At 45.9% G+C, this 16,259-nt stretch overlaps 1 protein-coding gene across 1 annotated transcript in view; it reads left to right on the forward strand.

Moving 5' to 3' along the window:
• Positions 1 to 16,259, forward strand: part of adgrv1 (adhesion G protein-coupled receptor V1) — a 537,083-nt gene that overhangs the window by 103,476 nt on the left and 417,348 nt on the right. Inside the window, exons 25-27 of the mRNA XM_069918000.1 lie at positions 4,845 to 5,044; positions 8,843 to 8,969; positions 9,509 to 9,589. Of these exons, the coding sequence (XP_069774101.1) occupies positions 4,845 to 5,044; positions 8,843 to 8,969; positions 9,509 to 9,589 (408 nt within the window). The remainder of the gene's footprint in view (positions 1 to 4,844; positions 5,045 to 8,842; positions 8,970 to 9,508; positions 9,590 to 16,259) is intronic.

The following is a 16,259-nucleotide window of genomic DNA, read 5'->3' on the forward strand; positions in this document are numbered from 1 at the left end:
AAATTTGGTCTTTTCTTTTGGCCCAAAGCTTCTTTCTTGGTGGTGGGTTTAGATTTTAAAATAATAAACTATCAATACAATATAATCTGTTTGATTAAAATGTGGGGAACCTTGGATGAAATGATATGATTTCATTTTAAAGTATCTTCTTGACTTCTAACATTTATCTGTATTTTTGGATTTGAAAATTCAATGCTAATAAAAATATTGAAAAAGATATGCTGTTAACATTCGATATGAGCTATCATGATGGGATTCAAAGAAATTGGGGATATTTATAAAATCTCTGATTTTTATAACAATTGAGATAAGGGAAGACGAAGAGTGAAACTTAATCATGATAAAAAGTGAAACCAGTTTTCAAAGGAAAAATAAATTCAGTTGGTGCAAATGGTGTAGATCAGCCATTCTCAACCTCTTTTTGGGTCCCCTTCCCTGTGAAACAGTCAACTTTTGGTTTCTTCAGTGCTTCTCTCCTACCGATTACATAAATAACAAAAATATTTGTTACCTGAGGTGAAAAGAAAACAAGGCTTTTAATTAAATGCGCTGTTGTAGTGGCATGCCACGATGGCAATCGGGCCAGCGCTCTGAGTGGCGAGTGCAACCTAAGACCACTCAGCAGCACTGGCCCCAGCAGACGAACAGGCAGTTGGACAGCGAAGGGGCCAGCCTCCCCAATGTGGCGGTGGGCCCGCTGGACAGCCAACAGAGAGGGACAAATGCACGGAGAAGAAGGCATTATCATTAGGAATGTACCCACGTGTGGGAGACCCACTATTGTTAGGCGAGTGGTGACGTGGGGAAACTGGGGAAAATGGCTGGAACAGTAGAAAAGTCGGGCTTCGAGCCCCAATAAAGCAAAGTTATACCTGACTACACTCATGTGTGTCTTTACTTCAAGTAGCATGCAGCTACAGTTGGTGACCCCAACCGGTTGAGATGGCTTCTAAATCACAATGGTGAGTGAACCAGCAGTGCACGCAATTGCCCTGAAGCTGCCAGCCTTCTGGACAAATTGACCACGCATGTGGTTTGACCAGGCTGAGGCGCAGTTTCACATCTGCCAGATCACAGCAGAGTCCACCCGGTGCTACCACATTGTGAGCGCCCTGGACCAGGACACGGGGAGCCGGGTGGTCAATTCCAGTGCACCCTGATGGCATTCCCCAAGACCGTCATTATCTCCCTGTTCGGCTTGTTCGAAATCTTGTGCATGCCGTTCGGGTTGAAGAATGCCACGTAAACCTTCCAGAGGCTGATGGACGCAGTAGGCCAAGACCTGGATGGCACCTTCATCTACTTTAATAACATTTTAGTGGAAAGCCAGGATCGGCAGGAACACTTGGTGCACCTGCGAAACCTCTACACCCGACTGAGCGAGTTTGAACTGACATTCAACCCAGCCAAATGCCAGTTTGAGTTGGAGATCATCGACTTCCTGGGCCGTAGGATAACAAAGGAAGGGGCCACACCACTACCCAGCAAGGTGGAGGCCATCCAGAAGTTTTCTAGGTCCAGCACGACCAGAGGACTGCAGGAGTTCATGGGGATGGTGTGACAGATAATGGATATGTTTTCGGGAGATAAATTGGGGCAGGATTTTTGTAGTGTAGGTCACATACAAACCCTTTAAAACAAGCCTTATTTAAAATACTGGAACTCTGCTCATGTTAGGGATGTCGGGGCCTCAGAACCTTTGTAAGAGCTTTGGAGAGTGCTCGAGAGACTTCACTAATGGGTTGTTGTTTACAAAAAGGCAACAGATGAAAGAACTTGTCAGAGCCACAAGCTGTCTGGAGCGGAACTTGCTCTTCTAAGAGGGTCATGTGGTTTTGCAAGCAGAGAGAGTAAAACAGACTTTTTCTCAGAGAGAGACAATTCAGTTTTGCAGTTTTACAGTCAGCAGCAACAGCTGGGACTGGATCAGGACAAGCTGGAAAGCTTGTGGAAACCCCCATTTGAAAGATGGATTGTGAGTGCTTAGTTCACCTTGGTCAAAGCCCTTGCAGTTCATACAAGAGGAGAGGACTGGCTGCCTAATGTTTCACTTGAAATAAGAGAAACAAAAAGAAACTCTGTGGTGTCCTGAAAAAAAAAAGCTTATCATCTGGAAAACCCTGAGGGGGCAAGTTTCTTCGGCAAGACACTGAAGTGGCTGGTTACAATTAATCAGTTGTGGGTCTCCAGCGAACAACAAATCTCTCTCTGAAAACCAACAAGAACTTTCCTGAGCGGTAGCCATTTATCTTTCAAGCACCAAAGCCTGGTGACTTCATAAATGTTAAATTCTGTGCACTGTTTAAGAATTGCCTGCAACCAGTGAACTTGGAGGAATGAGAAGTGAGATTGGACTGTGAATCAAATAACTTTTCTGAGCTTACACACATTGCATACATGTGTGCTCAGAATTAGAAGGTGGTTAAGTTAGGTTAGTTATGTTAATAGTAATAAGTTAAAGTTTGATCCTGTTTTCATGTTTAAAGATAATTAAAAGCAACTTTTGTTTAAGTGACCATTTGTCTTGGTGGATATCTATTGCTGCTGAGTTTTGGGGTCCTCTGGGCTCATAACAATGGTTAACTTTTACCACAGGATCATCTCCTTGGCACCAACCATCAAGTGACCCTTTCACCTGAATGGCAGTTAAGACCAAGGATGTGACAAAGGCCGAGAAAGCCCTGGCAAGCACCGCTCTTTTTCCACATCCCAGGGAAGATGCTCCAACTGCCCTGACAGTGGATGCCTCAGGAACAGCAAACGGCAGAGTTCTGGAGCAGCAGATCGAAGGGAGTTGGCAGCCACTGGCTTTCTTCAGCAAACATCTGTGGCCCCCAGAACTAAAGTGCAGCATTTTTGACCGAGAGCAACTGGCGCTGTACTTAGCCATCTACCACTTCCGATACTTTCACGAAGACAGGACATTTTCAGTCTTCACCGACCACAAACCCCTGATCTTTGCCCTGGGCAAAATCTCAGACCCCTGGTCGGCTCACCAACAATGTCATCTAACATACATCTTGGAGTACACCACAGATATAGGGCACATCTCGGGTAAAGACAATGTGGTAGCAGATACTTTATCCAGACGGAACATCCACACGCTATCGAAGGGAGTGGATTTTGTGAAGCTGGCAAAGGCGCAGTAGGACGAGGCAGAGATGTCCCAGTGCAGGATGGCCATCACGGGTCTGCACCTACAAAACATCCCAGTTGGCATAGATCAGACCTATCGTTCCAAAGGGATGGTGTTGACAGATTTTTGAGTCCATCCATGGGTTGGCTCACCCATCCATCCAGACCAAGGTTTGACTGGTGGCCAGCAAATACGTTCGGCATGGTCTTCGGAAACAGGTCAGTAGTTGGGCTAAGGTGTGCACTCAGCACCAGACGGCTAAGGTGCAGCGGTATATCAGAGTCCCACCACAGCACTTTGAGCCAGCGAGGTGGAGGTTTGACCACATCCACGTGGACATTGTAGGACCCCTGCCAATTTTGCAGCGTTCCACTACCTGTTCACAATGGTCAATTGCATCACCAGGTGGCAGGAAGCAGTCCCAATGGTGGACATTTCAATGAGTTTGTGCGCCAGGGCCCACATCTCTGCCTGGGTGGCATATTTTGGCATACTATCCCACACTACATCAGACAGATGGCCCCAATTATGGTCTGACCTTGCCAGCCTGTGGGGCACTCAGCTACACCACACCACAGCCTGTCACCCTCAATCCAATGGGTTGGTGGAGCGTTTCCGCAGGCCCCTCAAGTCCCACTCATGGTCAGAACTACAAGGACACAACTGGGCAGATGAGCTGCCTTGGGCACTGCTGGGAATCCACATGATGCTCAGAGGACCTTGACACCTCATCCACTGAGCTTGTCTATGGAGCCCCACTGGTGGTCCCTGGGGAATTTGCACTGATCCCAGACAGTAGCACACTTCCGCAAACTATAAGACCGAGTCAGCAACCTTGCACCGACCAAGCACGGACAAGTGAGGACCAACATACCTAAAGATCTGCAGGACTGTGTTTTCATTTGCAGGGGTCCACACCATCTGCCACTCCAGAGGCTGTATGAGGATCCATTCCAGGTTGAATGGAATAACGGCGCCACGTTCGGACTAGAGATTGGAAACAGGATAGAGGTGTTCACTACTGACAGGTTAAAGCTGGCATGCCTGGACCCGGTTTGCCCAGTCGAAATGCCAGCATCATGCAGGAAAGGCAGACCGCCACAGCCCATGAGACATTGCCAGCAGGCACCAGACAATACAGCCAGTTCCTGTGTTTGGGAGTCCTGCTTTTGTTACGCAAGTGGTGATGTGGGTAAACTTGGCCAAACGGCGAGAACAGGAATGGTATAAAAGTCGGGCTTTCAGTATCTAATAAAGCAGAGCTATACCTGACGACACTTGTGTATGTCTTTACTTCAAGAAGCGCGTGGCTACACTGTGTCCCCCAGTGGACTGTAGGGTCCTCGATAAGAATGGCTCATGTGGATAATCTCACCCGAAGGCTTTTGAGAATTCTCCAATATCAGCCAATTTCTCTTTCCCTTCCCAGGAATTACTAGCATATCTAACCTTTAGCATCAGCTAATCTGTTATATTAAATTGCTATTTAGAGTATGGAGAAACTATTTTAAACTTTTAAATGTTGTAACCCAGCTTTAAAATGCCTAAACTCTGAAATCTTGACCCTAAATGCCAACCATCCATTGGCATCCACAGCTGCTCCCAACCCACTGAGATCCTCCAGCAGTTTGCTTTTCACTCAGGATTACAGCATCTGTTGTCTTCTTCATATTTCAGAAATAGCTAGTCTGCTGTTCTGTTGTTGCAGGTTTACTGCAGTTTTCTACTGGACCACCACCTGATGCAAATGTAATTGTTTCCCCTGCACTCTCTGTTCCGAGCATCACTGTGAAGGAGGAGATTGGTTTAGTCAGATTGCTTGTTGTTCGCGCGCAGGGTCTACTGGGCAATGTTATGGTGGCATACCAGACGGTTCCCTTGACAGCTGCCAGTCCATCGGATTACCAAGTAAGTTATAAAGATATTTTTTTCCCCATTCAAAAGAACGATTCTTACTTACTTTGACCGAGCTGAACAAATGATGTAACTGTATCGGAGCCATTAGCACATCAAACCTGATAACAATATTGTCAGGGCAACGGGTTACAATGTCACTTCAAAGTGATAATTTCTTTTGCGAAATGTTGATTGAAACACACAGGAAGCACTTGCAATTTATGTCTGTTTTTAAGAAAATTTCAAATGTTACAAAGGTGTGATTTCTAAAAAAAAGACTTCAGTAATTTCCTCTTTTGCCTTTTGTCTTTGAAGTATTCAGTCACTTCGTTTCATAGATGCGTGAACCTGGCAGGATCTCAGTCAAGTGGCCGTTCTTCATGTTGGATTTTTACAATGTTTGTCAATGAGCTATTTTGGTAGAAAGAGAATAACAACGTTTGGCTGGGTGTGAGTGTGACACGCGCAACAGTCTGTCCGTCAAAACCTGACACTAAAAGCAACGAACGTGGGCATGATATTTGAAGTGTCAATTGTATGGATTCAATTATCAGTGAGAGGATGAAAATAAGGAGTTTTATCACTTGAATTTTATTTTAGGCAACCATAGGTCTGCTTTTAACGGGATAATGACTGGTGGCCATCCCAAGCATCCCATCTCAAAGACCGTGCAGCCAAATATATTTACCTTTCCTGAGCAGACAGAAGTTGCTGGAGGAACTCAGCAGGTCCGATATCAACTAGGGGTAGAAATAATCAATAAACATTTTGAGTTGAAACTCTTTATCATTATTAAGATTAAAAATGTGAAATTGCACATATCAAGGGGGGGAAAGAAACAGGGGTAAAGTTCAGAGATGATAGGGCAGAATATATGAGAGATGAAAAGATTGCAGTTCAAATTTATTGTCTATGTACATAGTCATGACATCATGTACAACCCTAACTTTTTTTTCCTGCAGACCAGGCAGAATTTACATTGGGAAATGTAAACTGTACTTTAGAAGAAATATGTATACTGTGATGGAATTGTGTCATTAATCTTTAGTTATATATATCTTGGTGAAGTTATTTTTGGGTTGGATTCAGTGTCACACACAGATGGCAAACTATTTTCAGAGTTCAAACATCTGGAAAAGCAGAGCATTAAAAATTAGAATTGAATGCTTCCTTCAATTACTGGAACAATGATTGTTTGCTGGAGAAATAGCTGTGTACTCAAGAAAGTCATCTGCTGACTGGTCAGCAGACAGGCCAGAGTCTGGTGGCTCATGATTCATACTTTTGAAGAAGGCATTATGATCTTCAAAGACAGACATGATGCTGCGTGTCAAGGCATGAGACATTTTGGAGAAACTTATTACTCAACCAGAGGCATTTTCAGATGAGAAGTAGTTGATTATTCTGTGAGGAAGACAGGATTGAAGATAGAGTAGCCATATAAGGTACTGTTACATGTTACTCCTGGTCAAAAGTGAACACAGAATAAGTGGCTTTTGAAAGAGGAAGACCACTTCTGATTGTCTCCAAGATAAAGAAGACAGCCTCGTTGTGTCCATGGAAATGGTCATTTTTAATTAAAAAAAAAGAAAAGGTAATCTTACATTGGAAACATAAGCATTTTTATGTTTTGTGAAATCATCATGAAAGAAAATAGCCATTTCACTGTCTCTTTGAAAGAGGACAGATTCATCGTGTTGAACATAGATTCCAAACCCTCCATGCAAATGAGGAAAAATCGCTCGAATGAAGAAACATTGCTCTGAAAACAACTCTGTAAGAAACTCTTGAGTTTTAAAGAGGTCTGGTGACTTGATATTTCAAAATATTTCACAATTGCTTTTGAGAAAAAATTTAAAGAAATCTGAAGCCTCACATTTACTCCATAATTGCTTTAGAACAGAAGACTTTTGAGTCTTTACACAAACATTTTCTTTCTGAGACTGAACTTTAAAATCATCTCTTCAGAATCAAGTTTAAACTGCAATCATTTGGGTTTTCTCTCATGCACATGCGCGCACACACACACACGAATGCGCGCATTGTGGGGTTAAGTTAGAGTTAAGTAAGAAGAGTTATGCTATTACTTTCATTTCTTTTGTCTTTCCCACTTTTTGGGGAGGGTGGGAGGGGAGAAAATATGAAAATATGTAATCATTTTGCATCATTGTTTTTTTATTCTCTATGATATTGATAAATTCTGCACTTGTATTGATGCAAATGAAAAATAAAATTTACAAAAAAGTCGTTATTAATAAAAATTATTGTTTTGAAAATACCATTGTCTTGGTGAATTACCATTGCTGCTAATTTAGTATGTAACAACGCAAAGAGAGAAACATAATCAATCTGTCTGTATACAGATAAAAAATAAATAGCGATATTGTCAGAGTGCATACATGACATCACATACAACCCTGAGATTCCTTTTCATGAGGGAATGGCAGAATTACCACTAATTGGCAGTGTAAAAAAAATAAACTGTACATAGCGTAAAATATGTAAACAAGACTGTAAACAGATAATGAATGTGAACAAACTGTGTAATACAGAGAGAACAAAAAGAAAATCAAGAAAGTGCACAACTAAGAGTCCTTAAATGAGTCCCTGATTAAGTTTGTCGTTGAGGAGTCTGATGGTGGAGCTGTTCCTGAACCAGGTGGTGTGAGTCCAGTGGTACCTATACATCTTTCCTGATATCAGCAGCGAGGATAGAGCATATCCTGGGTGGTGTGGATCCTCCATGATTGTTGGTTCTCGATGGTGGGTTTTGTCTGTGATCTCCTGGACTGTGGCCACTATTTTTGTAGGGGTTTCCACTCAGATATATCTGTGCCCCCTTACTAGTCTGTGATGCAGCCGATCAGCACACATCTCCAGAATTTTGCCACGGTTTCTGAAGAGATGCTGAACTTCCTCAAACTCCTGATGAAGTGGATGCTCTGACGTGCTTTCTTCATCATGATGTTGGTTTGAAGAAATAAATACAGAAAGAAAGCCTGAGGAAGGTTGCTAATGAGAGAATCTAATATTGCCTTAAATACTGCCACAGTTTTATTTGCAGTAGTATTGTTGTGATCTTTGGTTCTTGAATAACAGGTTAACCTTCTGATATGAAATCTAATAATTAACAAACAAATTAGAGGGAAAGGAGAGGATAAAGATCAACAAGTGACTTAATATTGAAAGATTATTAAAAGATACCTCTCATTTTTGAGATTTGCAAGACAAAACCTTTTTCCTTGAATATTAATATATGAATGCATCAATTAAAACCAATTAATACCAGTATATCAGTAGCTCCTGAACCCACAAGATGAACATAGGAAGACTACCACCTACAGATTCCACCCACCCTGCCCCCAGCCCCAGGTCACATGCCATTCTGACTTGGAAAAGTTTTGCTGTGTCCTTTAATGCCACTGGATCTAAATTGGGAACACAGTCTCCTATAGCACTCTATCAACACCTTAATACTTCATCAAAAATATATCACCAGCTCCTTCTCAACCACAAATGGGGATTGATATCAAATGCTGGAATACCATAATCTTGAAAATAGTTAAAATACTTTTATATTGATCAGTGGAACTTTCATACTGAGCCATTAAGTGTCTGTATGTTGCATTTTATGGATTATAATTTCAAGATATTGGTGACCAATTGTGCCATTGATTGGACCAAAATAAACTAATATCTCATGTGATTGTGATTCCCATGAACCACAGATAATGGATGGATGTTGTCATTTTCATTATTATTTGGTTACTGTGTACTAACATGCTCCTAATGATGAAAATTGCTTTCTAGGATACAGCAGGCACTCTATATTTTAAACCTGGAGAGCAATACAAATACATAACCATAAATATCACTGATGATTCTGTTCCTGAATTGCCCAGCAGCTTTAAAGTGGTGCTATCGAACTCAGAAAAAGGTGGGCACCATTATGAACTTTTCTGGTACATTACAAAGAATATTGAACTGTTTTCATAATGTGGTAGAAAAAAAAAGTTTATTTTACAACAGCAAGGTACAGATTTAAAGCACCTTGCATGTTATAAGTGATGATCTCTGTTGTAGTTTGGTAGGTGAAAGTGAGGTGTTGTCATTTCAACTCTGTTGAGTTCACATCATTTTGGGAAGGTTTCTTGTGCCTGCAGGTGACACATTGGTCATCTTTGGGTTTTATTAAGCCTATTACATTTATCCCTTTGAAAATGCATGCAAGTATGGCCAAGCTAATGGGGGGGGGGGGTTGGGGGGTGGGGGGGAGAAAAACCGAGGTCATTTTCAACTTAACAGGAAGTTCCCTGATCAGTTCGATGTTGTATATGCTATGGTAATTAACTGTTTTTATGTAAAAGAAAACTGCTTTATCTTTCAAAACACCCTGCCTGGTCTTTCAGCACAGTTGTTTGTTTTCTCATGTTCATTGCTTTATCTATTTTTGTGTGTGTATGTTTATTTCTGAAGTGGATGAACTGCTTGGCATAGGTACCGGTGGTAGTGGTGATGGTGAGGTGGAGTTTGTCCTTCCAGCTTTCCATATGCATGGTAAGAACCTTCTGTCTCTCATGGATTTGTTTGTTCAGCATCTCATTTGCTCTTTATATTTAAATTCTTTTGTCGAGATGGATGATGCATGGGCCTGATATCCTCTTTTACTCAAGTATTTGTCTCTTGTGTCACTGTTTTATTCAACAGAATTTAGTTTTGTCTTAGCTACAAAGTTTCTTTGCAAATCACATTTGTATTTCCTTCAGGACCAAGTATTTTATGATTGGCAGTTTCGAATTATGTTGTCCCTGGATAAGCACGGTTAGTGCAATGGTTAGCACAATGCAGTTGACTTGGGTTTCCTCCAGGTGCTCAGGTTTCCTCCCACCATCTAAAAATGTAAATGATTTGGTGGCATGGGCTCGTGGACTGGAAGAGCTGGTTACTGTGCTTGTGGTGCGCTGGTAGCCAGAATCAGACACACCCAAAGGTAAAGACTGTACAACAGGCTTTAATCCACAAAGACTTCCGCAGTGCCAGGCTGGGTGTAGCTGCAGTAACTCTGAGGCTTCGGGAGGCTGGCGCAGGCTTGTATCCCGGAGGGTGATTGACACCCGACCGGGTGGGGCTTGATCCATTCAGGCTGACTGATATACAGCTAGCCAGGTGTTGTTCTGTCCCCTTAAACTCCTGCAGGTACAGAGATTGCCCCCTGCAGTAGGCCAGTGGTGTACCACAAAATTCACCTCCTTTAAAATTGTCCCGGGGGGGGGGGGGGGCAGTAACAAGGAATAACACCCACTATATACATACAATATTTACAGGTTGAGACGATCCGGCTACCGGGGTCTCTGTGACCGTGGTAGGATTGGCTCCTGGTCACTGGTCGAAGGTGAAGTGGGGGGGCTGGTGGCAGGGGTCTGTGTGGCTGGTGTGGTGCTGTGTAGAGGGGTGGCCTGGGGGGCCAGGGTCGATGTATGAGGGTCGTATTGGAAGGGTGAGGGGGGGTGGGTTTGTCTCCCAAAGCTGAAGCGGGCATTTGGTGGTCAAGGAGGTCCTACGTGCTGCATAGCTGCCTTGGGACCGGGATGAATGCCCTGTCAGCATTGTCTTGGGCTGGAGGGTGACATGGTATGGTGGGTGCTCCTGCTGGTGCCAGGTCCCTGATTAAGACAGTGTCCTCGCTGCCACTGCCAAATCTAACATAAGCGTAGTTGCAGAAAACCTGCTCGTCCAGGACTTCAGCCTTGTGTGTCCGTGCATGCTTACGCAGGAGCACTGGTCCCAGGGATGTGAACGATTCTGGGAGGGACATTCCAGTCACCAACCTCCTGGGGAATAAGAACAGATGTTCGTGAGGGGTCTTGTTGGTAGCTGTGCACAGCAGCGACCGAATGGCATGGAGCGCCTCGGCAGGGCATTCTGCCAGTACTCAACAGCCTACCCTTTCGACCAGAGAGCCAGGAGGACTGCCTTCCAGAGCACCCCATTCTTGCGTTCCACTTGCCCATTGACTCCCGGGTTATAGCTCGTCATGCAACTGGTCGCGATGTCCCTCGCTCTCAGGTACTGGCACAGCTCATCACTCATGAAACTAGACCCCCAGTCGGTGTGGATGAAGGTGGGGTAGCCAAACATGGTGAAAATCTGCCCCAGGGCCCGGATGACGGTGGTCGTGAAGGTGTCCGGGCAAGGGATAGCGAAAGAGAAGTGTGAGTACTCGTCCACTACCGTGAGGAGGTAGATGTTTCGGTTTTTGGAAGGCATGGGCCCTTTGAAGTCCATGCCGAGACGCTCGAAAGTCCGAGTAGCCTTTACCACATGGGTCTGGGGGGAGGGGCGGAAGAAGCGGGGTTTACACTCCGCGCAGACCCAACAGACCTCGCTCATGACCCTGATGGTCTACAGCAGGTTTCGGGATTTAATGAAATGGTACAACCTGGTGACACCCAGATGGCAGAGGGACTCATGCAATACCTGCAGCCTGTTGTCACGCATAGACATGCAGGTGTGAGAGAGGACATCAAGGGAGTCGTTAAACTTCCTGGGGCAGTACTGGATGTCGTAGCTGTAGGTGGCCAGCTTGACTCTCCATCACAAGATCTTGTCATTCTTGATCCTGCTCGTGTGGATGGTGTTAAACATGAACGCCATGGCCCGCTGGTCTGTGAGGAGGGTGAATCTCCTGCCGGCCAGGTAGTGGCGCCAGTGGCGGACTGCTTCCACAATCGCCTGGGCCTCCTTTTCAATGGTGGAATGCCCTAGCTCAGAGTCATGGAGCGTCCTAGAGAAGAAAGCGATGGGATGCCCCCCTTGGTTGAGGGTAGTATTGAGGGCCACCTCGGAGGCATCGCTCCCCACCTGGAAGGAAGTCCTCATCCACAGCCTGCATCGTGGTGTCTGCGATGTCTTTCCTGATGCGGATGAAAGCTGCTTGTCCCTTGGGTGGGAGGGGAAAAGTTGTGGCTTGGGCCAGTGGGCGGACCTTGTCCGAGAAGCGGGGAACCCACTGCGAGTAATAAGAGAACAGGCTCAGGGATCTGTGGAGGGCCTTTAGTTTGGGGGGGAGGGGTAACTCCATTTATGGGTGCATCCTTTCCTCATCTGGCCGATGACTCCATGGATCACGATGTACCCCAGGATGGCAAGGCGGGTGGTGCTAAACACACACTTCTCCTTGTTGTAAGTGAGGTTCACCTCCCCAGCCATCTGGAGGAATTTTTCCAGGTTAGCATCGTGGTCCTGTTGGTCACGGCTGCAGATAGTGACATTATCCAGATACGGGAACGTTGCCTTCAGCTTATGCTGGTCTACCATGCGAATCATCTCCCGCTGGAAAATGGAGACCCCGTTCATGACCCCAAAGGGAACTCAGCGGAACTGGTACAGGTGCCCATCTGCCTCAAATACGGTATAGGGCTGGTCCTTCGGGTGGATGGGGATTTGGTGATATGCCACTTCAGGTCAATCGTGTAGAAAACCCGGTAGCGGGCTATCTTATTGACCGTGTTGGTGATCCTCGGCAGGGGGTAGGCATCCAGCTGGGTGTACTGGTTAATAGTCTGGCTGTCATCCATGGCCATCCTAAGCTTAATTTCCCTCTTTGACCACCAGGACTTGGGCTCTCCAAGCCTAGCGCAAGATGTAGGAAGAGTGCCGGTGGGGTGATGCGCAGTGTGGAGAGGCTGCAGGTTGGCCAGGGCTGGTAGGTTGGCGTGCTGTGTAATGTGAGTGGAGGTTGGGGCCCCCTGAAGGCAAGGGTGACACTCTGCAGGTGGCACTGGAAATCTAGGCCCAGGAGGAGTGGGGCGGCAGAGTTTGGGCATGACCAGGAGCCTGAACCCTGTGTAAGTCTCCCCTCCCACAGTTATATCAGCCGAGCAGCACCTGAGGGTACCAACAGTCATATCCTTGGCAGCAAGGGCAACCGAGCAGGTGGTGGGGTGGACTGTTAATCTCAAGGAGTGGGCCACACTCAGGTGAATGAAGCTCTCGGTGCTGCCACTGTCGAACAGGCACTTTGTTAGTCCATTGACTTGCATGTCCATCATTGAGCGCCCAAGGTCGTGGGGATGTCCCTGGTCAGCGTGGTGGCAGCCAGGACCATCTCGGAGCTGGAGTCATCGCTCTCAGTCTGTGCTCAGCGATTTATGGCTTCCGGAGACATGGGGAGTGTCGGTAGGGCGGCCTGGTCATCGCCCGTGTTAACCTTGTCGTTCTCAACATTGTCGGGGGCCCTCCATGTCAGCCGCTGCCTGGGCCAAGATTGCAGCGGCACGTGGGTGCCCGCTGCATGGCTGGCCTCCTTCCCCAGTCGTGTCCATTGCGCAGGGGGAAGTGACATCACTATGGCATGTGGCAGTGTTGTCAGTACTTCAGCTGGAAGTGACATCATGCAGTGAGCAGGAAGTGACATCGCTGTAGTTCTCGACGAGCGGCGAGGGCAGGGGCTGGTGCAGGAACTCAGGGCACACGCTGCGACAGTCGTTGGCGGGGCCGGATGTTGCACGGTCGAAGTTGGGGAAGGCGGATGTCATTGTAGGGACAATGGCACCGCCCGGTACGTGCATGTGGAGGGCCTGCGGGTAAGGTCGGGAAGTCATAGAAAGCCGCTGATCTGCCGGCAGGTTTTGAGAGGCACACTTTTGCAAAATGGCCTTTCTTGCCGCATCGGGAACAATACTGGTTCCTAGCTGGGCAGTTTTGGCACGATCGTCGATCTGACCCACACCAAGACCCACAGTACTTACAGGGGCGCTGGGCGCCTGCCGCAGCAACGTTCTCCTCCCCAGTTTGGTCTGGGGCTGCAGCTGTGGTGTGAGAGGCCCATGAGGGAGCCTGGAATTGAAGGCTTCGATGTACAGGGCTGCTGCTTCTAGGGTTTGGACCACTTCCACAGTCTTGGTTAGGGCGTAGATGTTGTCTTCCAGCAGCTTCTGCCGGATGGCCTTCGAGTGTAGCCCTCGGACTAAGGCGTCCCAGATCAGCCTCTTGACCTCCTCTGCACCTACCCCAGGTTCAACCAGACACGGTCGGGCCAATTCTTGCAAGTGTCCCAGGTAAGACTCAGCCGCCTCCCCGGGTTGCTGGGCTCAAGTGTTGAGGAGGTACCTTGAACAGACCACATTCGTGGGGAGCTTGTACAAGTTCTTGAGAATGTCCATTGCTCTCTTGAATGTGGAGCAGCTTTGGTTGCCTGGAAGGCGTGGGGACCCAGCTTAGAGCGGAGTAGAACCAACCTCTTCTGATCTGAGTCCAGGATGCCGCCCTCGTGTGCCTCGATGATTGTCTTGACTGCATGCTGCCAGATCTTGAAGCGTGTCTGGGATTCCGGGTGGCATGGGTTGACTTTGAGGTTCCCTGCGCTCAGGAGTTTTTCCATGGCTGCTGTGGGAAAATTGTGGTGTGCTGTTAGCCAGAATCAGACACACACAAAGGTAAAGACTGTACAACAGGTTTTCATCCACAAAGACTTCCACAGAGCCAGGCTGGTTGTAGCTGGAGCAACTCTGAGTGAGGCCTCGGGAGGCTGGCGCAGGCTTATATCCCAGAGGGTGATTGACATCCGACCGGGTGGGGCTTAATCCATTCAGGCCGACTGATAGACAGCTGGCCAGGTGTTGTCCTGTCCCCTTGCACTCCTGCAGCTAGAGGTTGCCCCCTACAGTAGGCTGGTGGTGTACCACCACAGTGACTTTGTTTAATATTTATATTCATTATGAGGAAGTGTGAAATTCAGGGCCAAGATTTTTAAAGAGCTGGAGAGAGAGGGAGAGATATTAACAAAGATATTCCAGCTGAATCTGCATAAAATGGTGGAAAGCTTGAAGAGTGGTGGTAGAGTGAAGATCAAAGTTCAAATTTATTGTCACCTGGCATACATGACATCACATACAACCCTGAGATGATATTTCCTGTTGGGTAGGCAGAATTTCTTCTTATCGATGGTGCAAAAACTACTCAAGAAAAAAATACATATACAAAAGAGAGTAATGTAAACAAACAAAGAAATTTAAACTGGCTGTGCAGTACAGAGGAATAAAAAAAATCCATGATGAATAATGGGCAAAGTAAGAGTCCTTAAATGTGTCTCTGATTGAGTTTGTTGTATGGGAGTCCAATGGTGAAGGGGTTGCAACTGTTCCTGAATCTTGCGGTATGAGACTTGTGGCACCTACATCTCTTTCACGATGGCACCAATGAGAACAGAGCATGTGCTGGGTGATGATTGCTGCTGCTCTCCAACAGCAGCATTCCCTGTAGATGTTCTTGATAGCAGGGAGGGTTTTGCCTGTGATATCCTTGGTTGTGTCCACTACCTTCTGCAGGGCTTTTTGCTCAGAGGTATTGGTGCCCTCATACTAGGCTTTGATGTAGCTGGCCAGGACACTTTCCACTACATATCTGTAGAGTTTTGCCAATGTTTCTTGAGTTCTACTGAACCTCCAAAAACTCCTGAGGAAGTAAAGGCACTGGCGTGCTTTCTTCAAGTTGATGTTAGCGTGTTGTGTCCAGAAAAGGTCATCCGAGATGGTGACTTTCAGAAATTAAAAAATGTATTGAGCCTCCACATCTGATATCCCAATGAACTGGATCGTACACTTCTATTTTAAAGTCCACAATCAGCTCTTTGGTTTTGATAGCATCGAGTGTAGATAAGGGGAACACAGTAAGGTGTAGATGAAATAGTATTTACTTCTAAAGGCCACCTTTTTTCTAGATTCTGCAGAAGCTATGCTATCACAAAAATTATTCAACAACCAGTCTTCCCAGAACTATTTACACTTCACCTTGAGTCTTGATGAGACACAAAAAAAATTCAAAAATCTTAAATCTTCAATTGAAGCTTTTCAATTTCATTATATTTCTCTCAACACTTAAAAAAAAAAATGCCTGAGAAAATTATTTTTGATTTTGTAATATTCAGGATTTTGCACAACTGATTTGCCTGATGAAGGACTTCGGAGAGCAGTTCAGATCAACTGTGTTGGTGTGCTTTGGGGCTTCATTTACAGCAGTAGTTTTCAAACCGCCTTCTCAACTCACATTCCACCTTAAGCAATCCCTAGGCCACAAGTGCTCTGTGATTAGTAAGAGGTTGCTTAAGGTGGTAAGAAAAAGTTTGAAAACCACTGTTTCAATTGTACCTATTTGACTCGTTATGTGCATGGTTTCATAACTCCAAAGCAAATGGGCCAATGACCATTTTTCTCAAGCAAAGTATTTC

The sequence above is a fragment of the Narcine bancroftii genome, chromosome 1 (genome assembly GCF_036971445.1).
Source record: "Narcine bancroftii isolate sNarBan1 chromosome 1, sNarBan1.hap1, whole genome shotgun sequence".
NCBI lineage: Eukaryota > Metazoa > Chordata > Chondrichthyes > Torpediniformes > Narcinidae > Narcine > Narcine bancroftii.